The 24,514-nt window shown below is 40.7% G+C and overlaps 1 protein-coding gene across 2 annotated transcripts in view; it reads right to left on the bottom strand.

The window, feature by feature from the left end:
- Nucleotides 1-331: 331 nt before the first annotated feature.
- The window catches only part of TTBK2 (tau tubulin kinase 2), an 84,176-nt gene continuing 59,993 nt past the window's right edge, over nt 332-24,514 (bottom strand). The window contains exons 12-16 of one of the 2 annotated variants that reach the window (XM_089521866.1): nt 21,619-21,830; nt 20,782-21,352; nt 17,965-18,213; nt 5,736-7,003; nt 332-4,231 (exon numbers count right to left, since the gene is read on the bottom strand). In XM_089521866.1, the coding sequence (XP_089377992.1) occupies nt 3,763-4,231; nt 5,736-7,003; nt 17,965-18,213; nt 20,782-21,352; nt 21,619-21,830 (2,769 nt within the window). In that variant the 3' untranslated portion in view covers nt 332-3,762. The remainder of the gene's footprint in view (nt 4,232-5,735; nt 7,004-17,964; nt 18,214-20,781; nt 21,353-21,618; nt 21,831-24,514) is intronic. The other variant, XM_089521867.1, reaches the window with a different exon arrangement.

Raw genomic sequence — 24,514 nt, 5'->3', positions numbered from 1 at the left:
TGTGCAACTGTTCTTAACTGTGGCTCAAGATGAGAAGGTAATTTAGTCTAACTTATTCTGATCCAATACCAACCACCCATATTAATTTTGTCTTTCTCTTGGTTTGCCTATTAAATTTTGAGTTTTGTTCTTCAAGACAAAATGGATTAACTTCATAAAGTAATAAGTGCAATTATCTCATTAAAATATAGTTGAAGTTGTTGCAATCAAGATTCGTTCACAATACCTTTTTGGTTCCAGAAGTGGTAAACACTGTGAAGAAACAAATGTAGGCGATGAAAAATGAAACTCACTGATTAAAGACAGAGAAATTAAGAGCGTTTGTTTGCTTAAAGCTACATTAGTAAACCATTGGCTTTCTAATCATGGTTGGCTCACACGTTTGGTACAGTGACACCTCCAGAAACCCCACTGTTCTGTCACTAAATGAAAAATGCACATACATCAACCTATGCTTTCCACAATTACCACCCAGTCTCCAGCCTGTCTTTTTGCATTAGTACAGAATGGAAAGAAATACAAACGTATAGCAACAGAAAAGAGCTTGAACATTACTTTCAGCATACCATACATAATAGGAATGTATAACAGTATGTCTACAACATTCTTTTTAAGTAAATGCATAGGATACATATCGTTTCATCCCTGAAAGCAAAGCATGAAAATCAATCTTTGGGATATGCATCTTCCTACATGCAGGGTGAACTATTCTTACCATACCAAATGCTCTGCACATGTTTATGAAGGAATTCCTCTAGAAACTTAAAAATGTTCTTGGATACAGTGTAAGATACGAAAATCACAGAAAATCAAATAGGTGAAGCAGGTTGTAAGAAATGAAGGAAAGCTTTTTATTGGACTTTAGAAGCCAGATAAACGGATGCCATTAAATCCTACAGGACAACATAGGAATAAGCATGGAGAATTTATACAGCTTTGTTGTTTCAGGGCAAGTTACTCTTAGGTAATATACCTCTACCATACATCTGATTCAGCTAAAATTATTTAGCTTCACAATGAATCAGTCCTTGGAAGCGCTTCTGTGCCATCTCAAAAGGGGGCAGATCATGTAGCATTACAAACATACTCTGCTAGGACAATGTAATCAGTTGCATGCAACTGTAAATTTGATAATGTGAAGGTTATCATGGTTGGACTGCAGGCTGAGGGAAAGAGCAGGTTCCCAGAATGTCTTCATCACAATCATTTGATTATGATAGAGACCTCATATGACAATGATGAAGAGGAGATCTAGATTTCTTTGTGTTGTATGGATCCACATGTCATTACTCACTGCGCAACAAGGCTCTCATGATGGGATGTAGTGGCAAGATAGACAAAAGAATGAACTTTGGCCATAATATACAAAAATTCACTGACTCTTTCCAAATCATTCAGAAATTTAAAAATAAAGTGACAAAACCGATATCAAACACTAAGTTATCACCAACCCTTCAGTCCTGAACTGAGGCAAGAAGAATATTCAGCTTTGTGCATGCCAGGAACTGGGAGCAGCAAGGCCAAGGGTATTATTGAATTCAGGCACACAACTGAAAGAGTACTGCATTGTTTGTGGTCCATTATGTTACAAATGGAAATGAGAGAATTAGGGAAATCTATAGAAGCATATGTATGTATATTTATATATATATATATATATTTATAAATATTTATAATATATAATTTATCCATGAGAACATGCAAGTATTGGAACAGCACCTATTATACAGTATAATACATCAAAATAGGTTTTTAAATCACACAGTTTCTCAAAAAACCAGCAGGTATGCTCCTTCTATTGCATTCTTCCGTAGTGCTTGAAACCTGAATGAGACTATGGTTCAATGTTGTGCTACATCACTTATAGGAAACAATATACACATTTAAGAAGAAAAAATTCCAACACATTCTGACAGAACAAGAGAAAATCAGTGCAGCTTCAATGCAGCATCAAAAATGAATTAGCTTAGAGAGGAAACATTCCCTTTTCCATCCAAGTATACTATTTTGGCAGCAAATGATGATAAAACAATATTAAATTAAAAATATTTTATGCTGACTACAGGCATAAGTCTATAGCAAGCAGATCAGTAATTGTCAGTGTATTCAGATTCTGTATTTATTTAATTTTAAAATAAATACCCATTCAGAAAGCTAGCTGTATTTATTTTTACAATGTGTGTTTTACTTTTCTAACCTACCACGGATTTGAATCCAGCAGAGGAAGTCATTCCTCTGTTATTCAATTAAGCAAAATATTGGAAAGCTAGAAGCCAATGACTTTATTAAGAGCATAACATTTCTGGTAAGCAGAAGACAGTCCTCAACCATTAGTTTTCTGTATATTGTTTTCCAATTTTCAATTGCCCTAAATGCAAGCGTATGCTTAAATACACTATACAGTATGCTTGTATAGGCCAGAAGTCACAAAATGTTCCATCCAGCAGAGAAATGTGTCTGATGGCCTAACAAGATAATGTATATATACATTTGGAGAAATGAGTATGCATGTTCTTTGCATACAATATGTATTTAGGGATGCTGAAATATGAGAAACTACCCTATGATCTTGCTCTGCAACATTTACTGTCAAGAACTGTGGCCCAGATTCTAAAGGGGGGGGGGGGGAATGAACAGGTTCTCTCAAGCATATTGCATGAATAGGTTCTGCAGTCATTTTTGAGAAGGTTAAAGCTTTATGTTTTAAAAAAATTAAGTTAAATTTTCAAGTAACAAGTCTTAAGTATGAAAACATTTCTATTCAGTATGGTTACACTGGAGTAAGATTATAAGGTGAACAGAAATAAACACCTCAAGCACACACTCAGATAAATTTTGGTAAGTTTTAACAGTGGCTCCCTTTGTACTGTGAAATTTATTGCACTAAAATAAATATTAAAACTATGAGTTATCCCAGGATCTAATCTCATTTTTCTTCCTTAACTCAGGCTGTGGTAACTATCTCTTGATCCTTCACTTATTACATGGTGGAAACCTGATGGAAACATGTATAGCTCTACAAACATACAGAGAGTTTACTGACTTATCCAAGGATCAGGAGTTCTTCTAACTCTTCAAATTTATGTTTGTAATCCTATGCATAGTTACATAATTATCATATGATAATGGTTTCACTTAATTTCATCTTCACGTATTCTATCTAAGGAGGCAGCTCATATTAAATATATAGTGGTACAAGATGTGGGTTTATTTTGGCGCTTTGTTTTGTTTTTAAAGGAGAGAAGTACAAATCATGACATAGGGGCAGCTAATAGCTTCAAAATGATGTTGAAGCTCATTGCTAAAAGAGAACCTTACAGGAAGATTGCTCTTCCAAATGATTTTTTTTTTTAATCTACCAACGCACAGTATTAACCTCAGTGAATGGTGTAATGGTGAAATCTGTTTCAGTTGGGTTTTTTTTTAACCTTTCCTTGACAGAAAGCCTAAAATAAGCTTTCTTAGTAAATAAAAACTTAATGAAAATCCGAATAAAAACATTCACCTTCAAGTTGCATGTTTTGAATGTTTCACACACCTTTAACTTTCTGATGCTCCATGCCTGCCCTCTAACCTCTCTGATCTGCTTGCTGCCTAGGCAATGCTAGCCACTCATGTACAAAGTGGGCCTTATAAATAATACTTATCTTAGAGCTGTTTTTCTTTGAAAGTCAGTATGGACTTCTTTAAAATACGCAGTATACAGACAGAACATGCATCAGTTTAAGGAGTGGGCTTTTGACACCTGACAAGACTCTGTTCCTATCTGCTCAGTTTACTGGCCGATTTGCTCTTTCCTGTGGGAGATTTAGCATAAGAGGAGTGGTGGCAAGAGCTACTAGACCCTTTCAAGCCATTCTTGTTCGATTTGTTGTAGCAGTGCTCTTGTGGGCAGGATCTCCTTGAAGATGAAGAACCTGAAAGACTGGGAGGGGATTTGCTTCTGCCAAGATGGGGGGATGAACTTCTTTGGTCGTGGTGTGGCCGACCACTCCGGGATGATGATGAACTGGTAGTACGGGGCAAAGAAGAGCTCCTAGGGGAGGCACTGGGACTGCGTCTGGGGATGACTGGGCTTTTGGGTGGTGTTTTGGGGCTATGTGGAGATCCCGGACTCTTGCACTGAGAAGAACTTCGTTGTTTCTGAGATCCATTCTGAAGGATTTGAGCCAGACGAGAGATCAGTTCTGAATCAGAGCTGCTACTTCCTAGCACTTTATACCTGCGCAACCTTGAAAAGAAAGAGAATAGCATGAACAACAGAGTCTCTCTCACCAAGAGCACCACTCTCTTTGCAACCTTGCCACCTCTTGTCTGCATTTCCAAGCCCTTCCACTTTAAATATGAATAGGAAAGATCCATCTTCTCCCCCACATCCTCATCCTCCCTCCCCCCTCCAGCCAGCCAGAAAAAAGAAACACTACCTTCCCTTACTTTGGCAGAGTTTGCATTCCCCTAGTTTCCAATCTGATTAGGAAAGATCTACCTTCTTTCCTCACCACCACCACCACCACCCTGCCATCCTTCTCCCTCTCCCTCCCAGCCAGGCAAAAGCAACATCCTCCTCTCCCCACTCTGCCAGACTTTGCATCCCTCTCCTTTTCAAAGTGCTTCCACTTTCAGGTAGAGGGACCTGAAAATGTGGAAGAGCCAAAGCGTGGCAAGGTGGGAAATAGTAAAGGTACTGCTTTTGGCAGGGAAGGAAGGGGGGTTAGAAGGAATGAGGAGAGAAAAAGTGGAAGCACTTTGGAAATGAAGGGGATGCAAAGTCTGGCAAAGTGGGGGGGGAGGGTGTTGCTTTTGTCTAGCTGGGAGGGAGAGAGAGGAAGAGGGGAGGTGGGGAGAAGGTGGATCTTTCCTAATCAGATTGAGAGCGGAACAGTTTAGAAAGGAGGGGAATACAAACTCTGGCAAAGTAAGGGAGGGAAGGTGTTTCTTTTTTTTTTTTTTCTGGCTGAGAGGGGTGGTGAGGAGGATGGGGTGAAGAGGTTGATCTTGATAAGCAGCAGCTACGAAGTGGTGAATAGTCATAACCATGAATCTGAAAGCTGCAAATGCCAAGGGATGACTGTATTTCTACTTTTGGCTGCCATTGCAAAATTCCTGCCCATTTTAACATATGCATGGGATGTATCATATAAGAAAGGATGAGGAGACTATGGCTATGGACCAAATCTGTCTTGTAAGGCCTGCTCTTTCAGCCTGAGCCTGCTTCCTCTTCTCAAAGCACCACCACTCCCAAGAGAAAGGGGTATGACAGCAAATGCAGCCAGGAAGCTTCATCTCTTTATCATCAGGGAATAATCTGGGCCCCTGATGAAAGTATCAGCTAGAGATGCTGCACATTTGGGAGGTGGTGGGCAAATGCCACCTTCTACCTCAAAAGGCTCCCCAATTTCACCATAAATGACAAGTGTTGTTGAATTTATATTAAACAGCTGCATGCTAACAAATTTTTAACAATTAGGTCCCAAGATAATTATAATTGCTCTAAGTTGATACTTTAAATTAGGAACAAAATGTTTTAGAAATGTAGCATGAAATGTAACACAGATGCTGCTTATGTAAGCAAACAGACCTGCATTTTGCAAAAGTGGGAAGATGTGTCCATGTTCACCTGCTTAGTTCCAGAAAACAAAAAGAATGCATTGCATTTGCATAATGCCAAAGACTGTAGTAACAGCCTTCTTAAAATTCTTAAAATCCATTTCAGAAGTGTTATTGTTTCTCCTTACCTGGCTTCTACTCCAGGTCTTGTTGGTGGTCTTCCTGGTGGTGGTCGAGGAAAAAACTGAGCAGAGTTGGAACTGCTAATATGATCCAGGGTAGTCCAAGATATAGGTCTTGGAATTTTGCTTTTTCTGGTTTGAGGACTGTTTGGTGACAAATAGTTTTCCTCTACTTGGCTGTGCAAATGAGTGCCCAATGTCAGTTTAGAAATGGAGGACAACACATCTTCAGAAAGTGGCATTGGACCAGTAACTACTTTTTCCTTCAGTGACTTTTCAGAGGCACTTGAGAGGTCACCAAGAAAAGATCTGAGCTGTCTCCTTCCTACTAGCAATCTAACCAAGTCTGTTTGATGAGCCTTTTTCAAAAGCAGTTTCTCCTTTGCTGAAACAGGAGAAGACTCTGATGAGGAATCTATCTCTTGCGCTAATACAGGAATGCGACTCTGTCTAGCTACAAATGGTGATCTCGCTAACTCCTTCTTGGACTGATGAGAACTATCATTTTCTGAAATAGAATGAAAGAGTTCTCCATTTTTTTGAACATTTTCCTCCTTTTTCACCTTTTGATGAGCAAAAGTGTCAAGATTCACCTGTTGGGATTGAAATTCTTCAGCATGATCAATATCTCCATCATCCTGGAAACCATTTTCCTGCACTGGCACTTGGCTTTCCAGTCTGTGAGCTAATGGATCAGTACTTCTTGATAAAGAAACATCAGATGTTTCAGGGGCAGATTGTTTCAATAACTCTTGTTTTACATCTTGATTTGGCAATGAACAGGAAGTGAATGGTCGCAGTTCTTCTAGTTCTGTAACCACCCGAGGTCCATCCAACACAGATTCTGACTTTCTTAGATCTGTTAAGCATGGCCCATTACTCTGTATTTCAAATGCATCTTCACAAAACAGAGCAAGCTGTTTGTCTTCTTCAAAGAGATCTTCAAGTTCTCTCTCCCCTTGCCTCTTCATGTATTGTTCAAGTAGGTCTGTTTGGCTATGATCATGGATTTCAGCACCTTCACCAATGTGTCCTTCTTTATCAGGTGCCTCTAGTTCGTGGTCTAACCTTGGAACTATGTCTGTTTTACTGGCACCAAACGTTAATGTATCATTAGCCACCAGTGAGCCAGCTAAGTTCTCCTTGGGAGACAAAAGTTCAATATTATGTTCCAAAAGCCGAGGGTCCCGGTCCTTCTTCTCCAGCTGCTGACCATAATGAAAACTCTCAGAAGCAGATTGTGTGGATGCCATTGATGGTCTGGGTATTGTAACCTATGCAGAGAAGATAATTTTAACATGATTTTACAGAAACTACTTTTCTTGGCTTTGAAGTGCTGACACAGACCACATATTCATATAGAAAAATAACTTTCTCAGATTCAGTGGGACAATTAACAATTAATTTGCTTTTATAGAATTAGACAACATTAAGTATAATTGTCTTTATTAAAATCACCAGTCTCCTCATAGCCTCTTCTAAAATTTTCTGCCCTGCCTTCATCCATCTCAATCTCTTCCTTGCTTCTGATTTGAATAAAATAATAATAATAAAATTTATTTCTATCTCACCCCTCTATGCAGCGCTTACAACATTAAAATATATAGTCCATATCCCCCAATCCCACCCCCTTTAAAATACAATTAAATGATTTACAATATAAAACATAACAAAATAAACAACAAACAACAGTGACTGCAGCAAAAAATCAGGGTCCAACACTTAGGTTTTCTTTTTGGTGGCTAGGAATCTATTCAGGAAAGGCCTGCCAGAAGAGATTCATCTTAATAGCTTTTTTAAAGGTGTTTAAGGTGGTTATATGATGGATCTCGTCCAGCAGGCCATTACATAATCTGGGAATGGTTGCTGAAAAATTGCAGACAATCTAGTTTTTATAGGTTGCAACAAATTCCTCCCATAGGACCTGAGTGTGCAGGTGGATTTTATGAAAGGAGGCGGACCCAAAGGTAAGTTGGACCCAAGCCATTTAGGGCTTTAAAGGTGATAACCAACATCTAGTACTGGGCCCAGAAACTAATGGGCAGCCAGTGAAGTGATCTTAAGATCGGTGTTATATGGTCTAGTCTAATTGTCCCCACCCCATGCCTCGGAAAAATCACTCCCAATGGCTTCATATTGTATATATTGAATAGCATCAGGGACAGGATGGCGCCTTGAGGGATGCCACAATTAGCCCTTTTCTTGTAGAGTGACTGTCCCCGAGCATCACCTTCTGGAATCTGTCCAAGAGGAAGGAAAAGAACCACTGCAATGCAGTGCCTCCAATTCCTAACTTTCTCCGGCAATCCAAGAGGATGTCATGGTCTATTGTGTTGAAAACCGTTGAAAGGTCCAGTAGCACCAACAGGATCACACTACCCCTGTTGATGCCCAAATGAAGATAATCAACTAAGGCGGCCATGGGGATCTCAATTCCATATCCTGTCCTAAAGCCAGTTTGAAATGGATCTAGATAATCGGTTTCCTCCAAGACAGCTTGGAGCTAAAGAGCAGCCGCCCTCTCAATCACTTTGCTCAAAAAAGGTAACAGAGAAACTGGCCTATAGCTATTCACGTCTAGTGGGTCAAGGGAAGGTCTTTTCAGGAGTGGCCTCTGTGTAATACAACAAGGCTTACCAAAGGAACTAAAAACATGCTGAAATGGCAACCAAGTAACAACTAATCAAAGACAAAGGGACAAACAAACAAAAAAAGACAAAGAGAGGCTTTGATTTAACAAAGAAAGTAGAGAGTCCAACACATGTGATTGTAGCTTCAGCTACAGTAATCGTCTGTGGAAGTAGCATCAGCAATCTTCTTCCATTTGTAGTCATAGGATCTTCTAGTACAAGGACTTATCAACACTGCTCATCAACCCTACTTGTTTCAGACCCCATTTAAGAATGTGAGAGGCAGTGTCACCATCCTGACATATGAAGGGTTTTAGCCTTCCATGTGGACAGGACTGCAGCTTGGAGATTATGGATTAGCAGTGTCAATGATCTCCTTCACCACAATGGAAAGGCATCTAAGACAGGATCCTCTATGCTGACAGGTGGAGAGTACCAAGAGCAGGGTTTCTGACCTGGCTGTCATACCTATTGAGGATATTTGGTCTGTGCGGCAAGCGAACATACTCCTCAGGATAGGTGAAGAAGATGCACAAACCAGGTGTGAAGGTTCTCTGGGGTGTGAAGGTTCTCTATCCAGCTCCACTAGCTTCCTCCACCTGCCAGCCAGCAAGTAGGCAGAACCACGGACAGGCAAAACCAGAAAAGCAGACCCCCAGCCTTGTGTTACATGCAGACCTTTTAAAGTTCTCTGCCCCCCCCCCTACTCCTGCTGATCTGGATGGGACCCCTTGAGACCAAACCTTGCAGCTGCCACCACCTGACGAATTACCCTCTCCTCCCTTAGCAAAATATCAGGACTTTGCTGAGGAATTCCCCAGATTCTTTCCCTTACCAACTTAGGAAAGAACTAGTTGAGCTAAAGGCACGTGAGAAGGAGCGCAAGAGAGGCAAGATGCTTTAAAGAAAAGCTTTATTCTAACTAAGGAGTTTTTTAGAGCAAAAGGATATCCCTATATGCAGGACCACTTGTTCTACAGGCACAAAGAGAAATGTAAGTTACAGAATACAGTCATTTCAGCCAAGCCAGTAAAACAAACCAAAAATTCTAGTGCCACTAACTAGTACATGTTCTTAATCTTACCCACAGCTCAGACATGGTTCAGAGAAGTCCCATTGAAAGATCTAACTCAAATTTGTAGTCCTTGATGTTTCTGGATAGCTGGGAGCCTGGATTCCATTATCCAGCTCCACCAGCTTCCTCCACCTGCCAGCCAGCAAGCAGGCAGAACCACGGACAGGCAAACCCAGAAAAGCAGACCCCCAGCCTTGTGTTACATGCAGGTCTTTTAAAGTCTCTCTCATAGAAGTATCTCAAAAGTTTACGCTTCTTCCCAACTCCCCATCTCACTGGACAGTTGCCATCCCATTACCTGTGATGCAACCCTCATTAAAATGTACCTCCCCCAACATTTAACTCTTTAACTCTTTGTTATCAGGGAAGAAATGTCTGATAAATGGGGGACTATTTATCACACCATGGCTTCCTTTTCCTCCATGGGGCAATCAAGATGCACCTCGCCTGGTTACGATGAATTTTGGTGATGACTTCGACCAGAAGAGGGAACAGAGGGAAGGCATACAGCACAAGGCCATAACAACTGGAGAGGAAGGCATCTCCTCACAATCTGCACTGGGGTACCCTGGAACAGTACTCTGCACACTGCGCATTTTGAACTGCAGCAAAATGGTCTAGCTCTGGAGCACCTTATTGCTGAAAAATGGGTTTCAACATCTAGGGATGGAGCCTCCGTTTGTGGCTTGAATGCATGTTTTGACTGAGAGCATCTGTGAGGATGTTTTATTCTCTGGGAAGATGGACAGCGAAAATGGAGATGTCTCCCTGAATGCACCAGCCTCAGAGTCAAACTGTCAGGAGAAGGAGGGTGTAGGATTGGGTATCACCTTGATTGTTTATGTAATACATAGCCATGGTGTTATTGGTCAACACGTGTATCACCCTGGCTCTCAACAGAGTTTCAAAAGAAAAAAAAAAAACACTTTTTCTATGGCCAGCAGTTCTAGAGCATTCATGTGAAGGCTCTGATAATGAAAGACCTCTCACAAGAAGACTGTCTAGATCAGTGGTTCCCAACCTTCCTAATGCCGGGACCCTTTAATACAGTTCCTCATGTTGTGGTGACCCAAACCTATGAAATTATTTTCATTGCTGCTTCATAACTGTAATTAAATAGGTGTTTTCCAATGGCCTTAGGCCACAAAAGGATCATTCGACCCCCAAAGGGGTCCTGATCCACAGGTTGGGAACCACTGGTCTAGATGGACACCCCATCCTGATATTGACACATCTATCATGATAAGCATGTTAGGATGGAGAAGGGCTTTCTGTACTAACCTCAGTGCCATGAGCCACTTTTTTGGAGTGTTCTGAAGTGGATCAAATGAGCCAATTAACCAAGCCTGTAAAGGATGCATCTGAAGGTAAGCATTCGGGGTCATGAATGTTAGTACCAAAGGCAAATGTACCAACTTGCAAACTTTGTTGAAAAGGTCAAGAGGTAGAAAAGTGGTCTGGCCCATGGAGTCTACAATTTCCCCAATAAACCAAATTTGATGCATCAGCTCAAGATTGGACTTTTCCTTGTTGAGTCAAAATCCCAGTCTGTCCAAAAATGCCAATATTGTCTGTCCATGCTGCAACAACAGACTTCTGGAGGAGGCGATGACTAACCATCTCTGTATGGCTACATGATGACATCTTGCTGCTGAAGAAAAGCTAATCACAGCCATCATCCCTGTAAATACTCAAGGTGCTATGCTGAGGCCGAATGGTAGAATTCAAAATCTGTATGCTTTTCTTCCTACAGCAATCCATAGAAAATGTCTATGACAAGAGTAAATCAAAATATGGAAGTAGGCATCTTTAGGTCCAAAGTGGAGTACTAATTATCCTCTTGCTTCAATGGGAGGATGGATGATAAAGTCAACATCCTGATGTACTAAGGATGAATATACAGGTTTACACCTTTCAAGTCCAGAATAGTCATCAGAAAACCATCTTTTCTGGTGATGATAAAGTACCAGGAGAATCTCCCCCAAAATGAACAGATTGGGGTACAGGCTCAATAGCTCCTTTCTGCAAGTGTGTCTACTTCTTGGAGGAGACTAGTGAAAGGAGACGTGGTTCGGAGAGGTTCCAATGAAGGATCCAATTCAAATTTGATAGTGTAGCCTATTGTCTGATAGAAATTTCATAACCGTTCATAGAATAGACGAGAAGGCATTGGTGGAATAGGAGACAGACAATCCAAGACCTTTAGGATAGAGAGAAGTCTGACAGATTAAGGCATTGATGGTCCAGTGGAATGAGACTCTGGACTGGATGGATGGAGTGAAATGCAAAGTGTGCAAAGTCATGGTGTCATCCGACAGAAAGTCAAAAGTCAGTGCTTGGACGTGTCCACTGGGTTTCTTCTTCATCTGTCCAGGTTTGAACTTCTGGCCAGAAGCAGTGCGGTTTTGAGCAAACGATGTAGACCTTGATAGATTATATGGCCTTTTTGAGTACTGTCCTTATTTGTAGTCTATCGAATCCTAGAGGAAGACTAGACAGGAGGGTTGAATTCAAACAGTGGGCCTCATCTTATGAGTGTGCTCCAGCCTGTAGTCAGTCTCCAAATTGAACTGGCCAGCATTGCCAAACAGAAGATCCTCTATGACCATTCAGGCTTGGTCAGAAAAACCTGATGATCAAAGCAAGAATAGCAATGGAGAGCTACCAAACATTCCATTGCATTGCGCCCACAGTCAACAATGTGTGAGCATTCATGACCTGCCTGCTTGTGTGCCTCTGACTGCAGGAGGGAAACCACTCTGCAATCTTCATCTTGAAACAAGTTGAAAACTGGTGTCATCTTCTCCCAAGGAGTTGGTTGTAGGGCCCCATACAAGCCAAGTAGAGATCTTGGAGATGAGAGCAGATGAAGAGTAGAATCTCCTTCCCATGGTATCAAGCTTCTTGCCCTCCTTTTCCACAGGTATAGAGAATGCAGATGGCATGAAGCTCTTGACTGGGCAGCATTGACTATTATGGAACCAAAAAAGCCCCAAGAGTTAGAGAGGCTCAAAGTTCACGCCAAGAATCAATCTGTAGAAGATGCATTTTAATTCAAGCACACAAATGCTATTTCTGATTCTATTGTCTCCCTTCCTACTTAGTCCTCACTACACCTCTCTTGGTTCATGACATCAAAGCTTCTGCCCTTTCATTCCCTAAGCAATTTTCATTCCCTAAGGAATTTTTTCTCCTCCTTGGTCAAGCTGCAATCTGTTCTGCAGTTCCTGCTACAGAGAGGAGGAGGAGAGAGGTAGCTGGGCAGCCATTGTAAGTGGTGACTGGTTTCTTTTAAAACTCTAGGAAGAGTGTGCTTGTAGTCACATCTTCAGTGAGTCACATCTGTGAGTCACTAGGGGGCGGAGCTAACAGACTAGCTCTATATTACTCCTCCCAGAGCCGCGCATTTTTAGTTCTTTTTTTTCATCCAAGGAAATCTACAGCAGAGGCAGAGTTGATTGAGCTCACTGCCACAAATTGTTGAAACATCAGGAGCTTTAATGTTGGTGTTTTCTGGAGGATTCTTTTTTTCAGGAGGAAGCCCACAGTCCTGTTCCAGTAATTTCCTAAGACTTTTCAGTATGGACACTGACGGAACCACGGCAGTCACCTGCAACACTTGTGGGATGTTTGTCTTCTTGCCTACAGAAGTGGAGAACTTCACATGCCCCAAGTGCAAGTTGGTAGCCCTCTTGGAGGAGAAAGTGCAGCAGTTGGAGTCCAGAGTAGCTACACTTCAGCATATTAGGGAGCAGGAGGATTTCCTGGACACAACAGAACTAACAATCCTGGACGACTACCATGCAGAGGAAGATGCTGGAGCCGAGGAGGTCACTTCACATACACAGGAGGCAGACAGCTGGAGGAATGTCACACAGAGAAGTAGGCCAAGAAGGGATTGTTCGGGGAGCTTGCAGCTAGAGAATCAATTCAAAGCTCTTTCCCTTATCAAGGAGGATGAAGAAGAGCAGCATGGACAGACTTCAGGGACAGAGCAGGCAAGCCTGAGAGTCCCACCCGAGGGAACAGCCGCTGCTAAACCTCGTAGGAGGCGTGTGGTCGTAGTGGGGGACTCCTTGCTGAGGGGTACAGAAGCAGTGATTTGTAGGCCTGACAAGATGTCTCGAGAGGTGTGTTGTCTTCCAGGGGCAAAGATCCGTGATGTGACAGAGAGGCTGACAAGACTGGTCAAGCCTACTGACCAATACCCCTTCCTTTTGGTCCACGTGGGAACCAATGATACTGCAAGACACAGCCTGCAGAACATCAAAAGGGATTACGAGGCGCTTGGTAGGAAGCTGAAAGGAATGGATGTACAGGCTGTCATCTCGTCTCTTCTGCCAGTTGAAGGGCACGGTCCAGGAAGAGAGAGGAAAACAGCGGATGTGAACAACTGGCTTCGCAGATGGTGCCTCCGAGAACGATTTGGATTCTTTGATCATGGGCTGTGGTTCCATGAGGAGGGACTTCTTGCATGGGTTGCATCTCACGCCAGTTGGAAGAAATGTTTTTGCCAACAGTCTCAAGAACTTGATCAGGAGGGCTTTAAACTGAGTTCCGTGAGGAAGGGAGACAATATTAAGGAAGGCAAAAGGGCTGAAGAAAATAGTCAGACATAAACAAGAAAAAAAGTGCAAGGACTCAACAGTGGGAGGCAAAAAAACTTGCACAAGCAGCAAGTAAATGGGACCCGTGGTCTGCGATGTCTCTACACTAATGCACAGAGCATGGGAAATAAGCAAGATGAACTTGAACTCCTAGTACAACAAAGCAAATATGATATAATAGGCCTCACTGAAACCTGGTGGGATGAGTCTCATGATTGGAATGTGGAAATAGAGGGGTATAACCTTTTTAAGAGAAATAGGCCAAACAGGAAAGGAGGAGGAATAGCACTATATGTCAGAGATATTTACACCAGTGAAGAGATCCAGGACATCAATCATGGAAGCCAGGTGGAGAGCATCTGGATAAAAATTAAAGGGGAGGGAAACAACAAGGATGTTATGGTGGGAGTCTACTACAGACCCCCAAGTCAGACTGAAGAATTGGATGATATCTTTCTAGAACAGATGACCACACAGTCAGAAAAGAGAGATGTAGTCATGATGGGCGACTTCAACTATCCTGATGTTTGCTGGAAATCAAACTCAGCAAAATCCTCAAGGTCTAGCAAATTCCTCACTTGCCTGGAAGACAATTTCATGGTCCAAAAGGTGGAAGAGGCAACAAGAGGGTCAGCTATTTTGGATCTGATCCTAACCAACAAGGATGACTTGGTTAATGGGGTACAAGTGGTGGGATCATTAGGTGGAAGTGACCATGTTCTCCTGGAGTTTGTTATACAATGGAAAGGAGAAGCTAGGCATAGTCAAACACACATTCTAGACTTTAGGAGAGCGGATTTCAGTAAACTTAGAGAATTATTGAGGGCGATCCCGTGGTCAGAAATACTAAAAGGGAAGGGTGTTCAGGATGGATGAGAGTTTGTCAAAAGAGAGATACTGAAGGCACAATTTCAAACAGTTCCAGTGAGAAAGAAAAATCGGAGGTGTCTCAAGAAACCAGGATGGATGACTAAGGAACTTTCAACCAAGCTAAGTTTGAAACGGAACATGTATAAGAAATGGGAAAAGGGGGAAATCACGAAAAAGGAATTCAAAGGAATAGCAGGCATTTGTAGGGGTAAAGTCAGAAAAGCTAAAGCTCAGAATGAACTCAGGCTTGCTAGAGAGGTTAAAAAGAATAAAAAGGGATTTTTTGGATATGTCCGCAGCAAAAGGAAGAAGGAAATGGTAGGGCCACTGCATGGAAAAGATGGCAAAATGCTAACAGGGGACAGAGAAAAGGCAGAATTACTCAACACCTTCTTTGCCTCAGTCTTCTCAGAAAAGGCAAAGGGTGCTCAACCTGAGGATAATGGAGCAGAGGACAGAATAGGGGAATTTCAGTACAGAATAAGTAAAGAGATAGTGGAGGAATACCTTGTTAATCTAAATGAATTTAAGTCTCCAGGACCAGATGAACTACATCCAAGAGTATTAAAAGAACTGGCAAATGTAATATCGGAGCCATTGGCAATAATCTTTGAAAACTCCTGGAAAACAGGAGAAATCCCAGCAGACTGGAGGAGGGCAAATGTTGTCCCCATCTTCAAAAAGGGAAAAAAAGAGGATCCCAACAGTTATCGTCCAGTTAGTCTGACATCAATACCAGGAAAGATTCTAGAGTAGATCATTAAACAGAGAGTCTGTGAACATCTAGAAAGCAATGCCATAATCACAAAAAGTCAACATGGGTTTCAGAGAAACAAGTCATGCCAGACAAATCTGATCTCTTTCTTTGATAAAATTACCAGCTTGGTAGATGAAGGGAATGCTGTGGATATAGTATATCTTGATTTCAGTAAGGCCTTTGACAAGGTTTCCCATGATATTCTTGCAAACAAGCTTGTAAAATGTGGGCTAGACAAAGTAACTGTTAAATGGATCTGTAATTGGTTGACCGGCCGAACCCAAAGGGTGCTCAACAATGGCTCCTTTTCATCCTGGAGAGAAGTGACCAGTGGGGTCCCACAGGGCTCTGTCCTGGGCCCAGTGCTATTCAACATCTTTATCAATGACCTGGATGGCAGAATTGAGAGCATACTTATTAAATCTGCACATGACACCAAATTAGGAGGAATAGCTAATACTCCAGAGGACAGAATCAACATTCAAAATGATCTGAATAGACTAGAAAGCTAGGCCAAAGCTAACAAAATGAAATTCAACACAGAGAAATGTAAGGTACTGCACTTAGGGCAGAAAAATGAAATGCACAGATATAGGATGGGGGACACCTGGCTGAATGAAACTACATGTGAAAGGGATCTGGGAGTCCAAATAGACCACAAGTTGAACATGAGTGAACAGTGCGATGCGGCAGCTAAAAAGGCCAATGCAATTTTAGGCTGCATCAATAAAAGTATAGTGTCTAGATCAAGAGAAGTAATAGTGCCACTGTATTCAGTCTTTACACACCCTTTTTGGAAATCAGTTTCTTGTTACATAGTGTGGTACAGTGGCCTTTTGAAAGACACATAAAGAAACAATGAACCTGCATTCTAGCCATAGAACACAAAATAAAACAGACAGTGCTGTTTGGTTTAAAATGAAGGACCCCCCCCCCCAAAAAAAAATAATACTTGATCTATTTCCTGTCTTTCTTTCCAAGAACTCAAGTCAACCTTTCATCCACAAACCAAGCTGATTTAAACCAAATCAGTATCACCAAAGTGCCCTATATGCCTTCAAATAACATCATGATATCTCTTATCTTTCTGGCAGCAATGCAATCACAGCTACCATTTTAGTGTGAAAAAAGATCAGAAACCAGAAGACAAACTAAAAATCATTAAAATGTGAATAAAAAGTTATAGCCTGCTACTAAGAAATCACTTATTTAATTCACTGGTAGAATTTTGACACTAGTGCAATACGAAGGAACTGGCAAAACTATCTCTGGGTATTAGTTGCCTAGAAAAAGCCTATGAAATTCATAGGATTGTCATAGGTCAACAGACAACTTGAAGGCTTATACACATACATATTTACACACACACATAGTTGGAATGTTATTTTCTTAAACTAGCAGCAAAAGTTGTTATTGAAACAAAGAAAGAGACAGAGAAAAATAAATAAATTATCAGATATATTGATAATGTTTTTGTAATCAAAGCAAAATAAAGAACATTGAAGAAATGTTCTTCAAATATGACAAAACTTGTGGTGGAATGGACTGTGATGAAAGGATTAGTCACACTGTTGGACAGTCATTGCAAGTTTAAGTTCCTCTGCTAGTATTATCATTTAAAAGAGTTCAGTGATTATGAATAATAACTTCCTCAGAAGGAAAACTAGCTGAATAATATGTTCTCAGTGTTCTCTTGAATAATCTCTATTTAATATTACTTTCTTCAATATTATTTATTTATATCATTAATTTTGATGCTTTGAACTACATTTTAGCTTTGTTTGTTGTACAAACACCTAACCATTTTGATAACCCCTTCACACATTAAAAGAGGCTCAAGTATACGTAATGTGTATACAGTAATCTGTCTCATGCTCTCTCTCTCTCTCTCTCTCTCTCTCTCTCTCTCTCTCTCACACACACACACACACACACACACACACACACAGAGTATCTTCAACAACTGCTATGATTCCTGGCTCCTATTTATTGATAGCATTTGGCAAGATAAATTATTTTTACCAGAGTTTCTAGCTTAATTTTCATTTTGATAAATCTGCTTAATCCACTAAGCCTTAGTAGACTCCCACAGTTGTAGTAAGCAATCAATGATTTTTAGCACTATCTCAAATTTTCAGCTTATAAGTCATTATCCTCCATCAGGAAGAGTGTTTTCCACCCCATATTGAAAGGAACATGAATTACTATTTAGCAATGCAAAGTAGCTGGGAACATCAAAACTTCACAAATGACTGGCACAATGCAGTAGCTTTAATGAGGATGAAGATGTATTCACCTGCTGAAGTTGTGCTTTTGAGATGCGAATGACAGAGGGAAACCTGTTTCCACTGGGAATGATAGGAAGCTGCCTACGGGTAGCTGACAAAGAAGAGGAAGATTGGCTCTCTCCTGAGTGACTCCTTGGAAAGCCACTCTCTTTCTTAAGGTCCACATGGGTGGTAAGATGGGCTACAGGGTTCAGGGTACGGAGGATGGGGCTTGAAATTCTTGGGATGGAGAAATGCAGCATGTGAAGTGAGTTGAGCTGTGAGAACAACATGGCAGGGGAAAGAGAAAATGTATCAAATACATATTAAAAAAAACTTTATTTTGTTCAATTCTATCATAGCTTTATACCTTTTCAAATAATGGTATACAAAAGAATAAATATTTGCCATTTTAAATATCTGTAATATAATCAGCCCTATGTGTCCATGGATTCTTTATCCACTGATTCAACTATCTATGGCTTAAAATATTCCAGTTCCAAAAAGCAAACCTTGATTTTGCCATTTTATATAAAGGCCATTGTATTTAATGGGACTTGAATATCCACAGATTATGGTATCCATGGGAGTCCTGTAACCAAATCCCAATGGATACCAAGCGACCACTGTACCTCAAAATAATTAGGAATTATTCCTGCTTGATTTCGCAATGACCTACTATAATTCATTTAACACTTCTGAAAGTAAAAAAATCAGGAAAGTTTTTAGAAAAAGACACTGCTTGCAAAAATCATTTACTAGCTTATGCATATTCCTTAGCAATACTTACTTGATAAGCAATCACACAACAGTGAAATATACAGATTTGGATCCCGACTTTGCCTTCCACAAACAGAAAGGCTTCTTCCATTTGTGGTAGGCATCTGGTGTTGTAAAAGACCACTGGTGGAGTGGAAGAAATCCTTCATCAAATTCCTCCCACTCCAGCAAATATGTTTTTAAGGTTTGCGGAATCTCCCAAACAGCATGAGAAATTGTGAAAACTGCCTCCACCTTCTGCCAGTTAAAGCATCCAGATAAAGCATCCATTCAAAGAATGCTCCTATTAGCAGAAACAAATTCTGAATTCAACTGAACAGATGGCAGGTATTAATATCTTGGCCATTTCACAATCATGGAATGAAAAAGGAGGTGAATTTAAATCACAAAACATGGTACTTCTCCTTTTGTGTCGTGTCTTTTTAGATTGTAAGCCTGAGGGCAGGGAACCGTCTATTATCCCCTCTGTTGTAAATCGCTCGGATTCCCAGTGATTGGGCGGTATATAAATAAATCCTATTATTATTATTATTACTATCAACTCACTTTGATGTGTTCTAGTTAAATAAATACACAATTAAAATGTGAAGTCGAAGGCTTTTAAGATGTTAATACTGTTAATAATATTGCATAAGGTATATGTACCCAATATGCTAAAAGCATGTCTTTTTAAAAATTAAGGATTTTTTTTAAAGTGAGAAAAGAAAGCTTCTTTATCTTTCTCAAGCAGGTGATGTTTTAATGTCTCATGGAGTAAGTAATGAACCACTGGAAATAATAAACTAATGGTCTCACCAAGAATGTCAAGGCCTCACCTACTCTGGTGAATTTTCCTTTCTTTCTGTCTGAAGTGAATGTACAAGACTCCAACAGACTTTATATTCTATTTGTTCTATATCATTCAGCTTCTAAAAATGTGGAAATATGGGACACTGGGAATGACTCTTTGAAAAGCATGTTTGGGGTTAGCTAACTAGAACTAGAACAGATTTTAAATTAAAAGCTAAGTGGAGAAGGACATATAGCTACAGTTGATTTCTTTTTTTCTCATTCTGCAAGTCCAGCAAATACAGTGCGCCCGCGTCATATGCAGACGCACTATACACAGCTTTCAACATGAGGAAAGCTGTGCAGGAGCGCGCGGGGTGCAAGGGGCAGCACGTCCCATTTAGATTAACAGGGCGCGTGTCGCTGCACCAACGCCACATGCATGAGCCCCATTACTTTCAATGGGGCTCAAGCATACACAGTTTTTTTTTTACGCCGGGGAGAGGTCTGAAACGGATCCCCCGCGTAAAAAAAGGGTGCACTGTACTTCTGCTTCCAGTTTTTTACATGTCAGTCTGTACTTCGACAGGCTACATGTTAGCCATGTTGCTACAAAAGCTGAAGGCTGCAATCAGCTGCAATCAGCAGCAAAATTGTCAAAGTAAAAGTAAAGGTAAAAGTAAAAGGAAGAACAGATTATTCAGCAGTCCAGGATGGATGGGGGAGAAGCTGGATCACATTTTTATACTTGAGAATAATATCCTTCGAACCCTTTCAGAATAGCTTATAACAATAATGACTGGCCTCTGACAAAAAAAACGAATTAATGTAAAGTTGTTACATTAAATATGCCATCTATGTGCAATCCTAATAATGTCTATATTTCCAAAAATGTCCTCAAAACCAAATAAGCACTCTATTCTTGGATGAAAGGAACATATCATGGCCATTGCAAAAGCTATTGTTTACTTTTCATTACTGAACAATGCACAGGCACTTAAAGGGCAGGATAAAAATGGTTTTAATACTATATCCCTATTAAAGTGCTAAATTAATTCTGGCAGTTGTCAGGATAATCATCTCTAAACAATATCTTGATTATGGTTCAGATGCTAAAATTTATTTATTTATTTCATTTTTATGCCGCCTTTCTGTCAGACTGAACAGATGGCAGGTATTAATATCTTGGCCATTTCACAATTGTGGAATGAAAAAGGAGGCAGCTCACAAATAAAAATTAGTGGTGGTGTCTTGCATTTCCTGAATACAACAGAGCTCAGCAACAGCTGTTCACTTACTGGAGTAAAAGCTCCTTCTGCTTGCGCCTCCTCTATTAAACTTGTAGGTGTGACAGCAAGATGACCTGTAGCTCCAGCTGGGAATTCTAGTTGATCTGTAAACTGTTCAGAAGCTGCAGTACCACCACATTCAACACCTAGATCCAAAGGTACTCCTCCCATGGCTGCATTCTTGGTGTGAGCTCCAGGTTTATCTTCTTGTGGGGACTCCTCCAATACTTGAAGCACCTCAGGCTCCTCATCAGAAGGACTTCCAGTTGTTTTATGCCCCACAACTCCATTAGTCCTGAAATCCTGCAGGTCTTGTTCTTTATCCACTATCACCCACTCCTTGGAGTCAAACTCTTGCTGGCAGGAGCTCAAATTGACAGCCACATACCCATTGCTAACACCACCATCACCCTGTTCTGGAGAGCCACCAGAACCAGGCTTGGAAACCTCAGGTAGGTATTCTTCATCATAGTGCCAAACATGCTCATGACAGGATGAAACTGCAGGAATGGGTGTTTTCTGAGAAGCTGCAACAGCAGATTCCTTTCCAGCATTCAGTTCTCTTTTCTTCTTCTCCATGCTTAGGAAATATTGAGAGAAATTAGTGAGACATATGAGATAGCAGATTAATGTTAGTATTATAACAAAGAAGTACCTAATGCAGACAAATTCTCAAATAATTTGTTATTTTAGAAAAACACCAACATCACTTCATACACGGTTGTGCTTACGTGGCTTCCAGCATACGCTGGAAGCTGTGTCGGAAGAAGCGGCGACAGTTAAATACAACTTACCAAAGCCAAGCAAGAGCAAAGAAAGCTCAGCACAATAGAAACTATTACATACCAAATTTCCAGAAATTTATCTGTGTCTGGTTTTGACTCCAAGGTTAGACGTTTTTCCAGTTCAAAACTATGGATTGATCGTAACTTCCGGACCAGAGGAACATCCCGATCTGGCTGTGTGGTCTCTGAGCGAACTCTAATTGGAGAACCAAGGCTTGGTGCATTAAGCATTCCATTAACTGGCCCATGACTGTTTTCCTCTTCTGTTGCAGCCTACAATAAAACACCATCAGTCAATAATTAAACAATAGTTGTGTGCCTTCAGGTAATTTCTGACTTATGGCAACCCTAAGGTGAACCTATCATGTGATTTTTCTTGGCAAGACTTGTTCAGAGGAGGTCTGCCTGCCTTCCCTGAGGCTGAGAGCATGTGACTTGCTCAAGGTCACCCAATAGGTTTCATGGCCAAGCAGGAAACTGAATTCTGGTCTCCAACACCCAAACCACTTTATCACTCTGGCTCCCTAACTAAACAATAGGTAAATCAAAATAAGCACAAAGTATAACAGAAAGAAGCTTTTCTTTCTATCGAAACACTCACAGCTGACAGACTCCTCTGTCTAACTTTATCTGCCTTCAAAATCTAAACTTTCGATAGGGTGTGACCGGCTGCCAAACGTGTAACAGCAGAGAGGGGTAAGATCTCATCTTTTTTATAAAATTGGAGATAAATATAATAGAATTTTACAAATGAAATAAACTCCCTCGATGGAAGGCACCAAGAGGTTGACAGATCAAGATATTTCAACATTCTGTCTTGCAACAAAAGAGCTGAAAAGTGATTATATTGAAAGAAGACACTGTCTTGTCTGCTTCGACCAAGACCCAAATGCTTGACATCTGTGAGGCTCTCAACATCAAAATGCCTAGGGAGCTAGAATGAGAAATCCTGGATGAGGCCCGATCTCTAACACCGTGCAAACATGTGTCTAATGCTCCGAGATGGATGACAGCTCATCATGGATGGAACAAGAGCAGAGAAGGACCTGGAAAAGCGAAATCTCCTGCATCCACCTAACTCTATATGACTTTGCTCATTCAGGCAAAAATCTCTTTATTCTATTTGTGAGTTTGCCCCTTTTTTGGCGCCTGGTGCATTTTTTTTTAACATGGTTAAACTGATTGCCTATTTTCTTCTCCACCCTCTAACGCTGTTGACTTTCTAGTTTCCGCCATCTTGGCATCTTCTTCCTCAACATTTTTTATAAATCTATTCCAGCACACCCCCATTTTCTTCTCCCTAGTGACAATTGTTTGTATCCATTTTCAACTGTCACAAAACCTCTGCTGTTATACTTCACTCTCCTCTCTCACCCACACTTTACTGTGCTCATAGATCTATTCAATCTCTTGCACTCTGCTTTTATATTCTCCAATTCGCTTTGCTCGCTAGTACATACTAAATCTCTTCACTGAGATCTAAGCCCCCATCTCGTTATGCATCAATGACATTTTCAACACACCCCACTCCAGGGGAGATTGCCAGAGTATGGTTAAATTGAGGCGCAGGTCTGTTCCTGGTTTTGGTTAAAGTTCTTCCGTTAAAATTGTTTGTTCAAGAATATGTTTGTGCTAGTGATTAGGATGTGATCCTCTCAAAGCGAAACCCCACCCCCCTTTAACATATCCACTCCTCAATGTGTGACTGCTGAGTCTGGAGAGAGGTCTTCCTACCAGGCTTATTTGAAAGTCAGATCTCTTTGGAGCTCTACCCTAGGGATAACGTATTTACAGTCTGAATTCCTTGAACTCTGGATAGACTTAGAATTGTATCTCTGAATGTGAAGAGACTAGGATCTCCCCTGAAGTTCACTTGTGTTAATGGTTACTTGAAAAAACTTAAACCAAGTATTGTTTTTCTACAAAAAACACATAGGAAAGGGATGGGAAATATCTTCCTGAGGTTTCCCTTTGTAACGCAATACACAACAGGTGACTCAAACAAGTCAGGGGGGTAGCAATACTTTTCCTGGATTCATATCCATTCCAGCCCAATATGATAATATGCGACCCATCTGGTCGCTGTCTGATATGAAAGGGAACCATAGCCAACACTACCCTTACATTGGCAACCTTTCATTCTCCCAACACTAATCCGCAAACCTTTATGTCATCCTTCCTGTAAAAGAAAGTTATCGCCGATTTCGGATCTCATTTTTAAAGAAGGGATGTTAGATCCATGGAGAATATTACACCATCAGCTAGAGATTACATCTTTTATTCACACATATACGCTAGAATTTATTACTTCCTTGTTTTGTGATCCTCCCTTTCTAACATCATTGATGTCTAGATAGAACGTATTGTTTATTCTGATCATGCAGCCACACTGCTGACCTGGCAGTTAAACCCAGACTTAAGGAAACCTCACATCTGGAGGTTTAACCCCAGCCTTTTTATAAACAAAAGTACTAAACTCAGATCTAAGATGAAATTAAGCAGTTTTATTTGGAGAACAGGAAATCAGAAACCTTGGAAGCCCTATTGTGGGATATCTTGAAAGTAGTCCTCAGGGGCCTATTAATTCAGGAGGCAACCACACAGAAAAGGCTCAAAGTTGCCACCAAAACCAAACATATTCAAGACATAGCTCAGTTGTCTCGTGTCTTTCTGTCTCTAAATCTTTCTGCCTCATAGCTCTCCTTAAGCAGGATGCCAAATTGTTCATTTCAATCACTCCCACCAGGATAAATGAGTTTATTTTGGAATACACCAACCCTGACCAGGTGGGCTTCATACCAGGCAGGCAACTGGCAGACCGGTGCGTAGAGTATTAAACATTCTACACTATGCCGAACAATCAAAAACACCTCTGTCTCTCCTATCACTCGATTCCTTAAAAACCTTCGACTGAACAGAATGGCCAAACCTTTTTAAAATATTAAAAGAAGTGGATT

The sequence above is a fragment of the Sceloporus occidentalis genome, unplaced genomic scaffold, assembly GCF_023333645.1.
Source record: "Sceloporus occidentalis isolate IW3139 unplaced genomic scaffold, rSceOcc1.0.p SCAF_4, whole genome shotgun sequence".
In the NCBI taxonomy this organism is placed as follows: Eukaryota; Metazoa; Chordata; class Lepidosauria; order Squamata; family Phrynosomatidae; genus Sceloporus; species Sceloporus occidentalis.
Note: the sequence above shows the minus strand (reverse complement) of the source record. Positions and strands in the feature narration are given on the sequence as shown.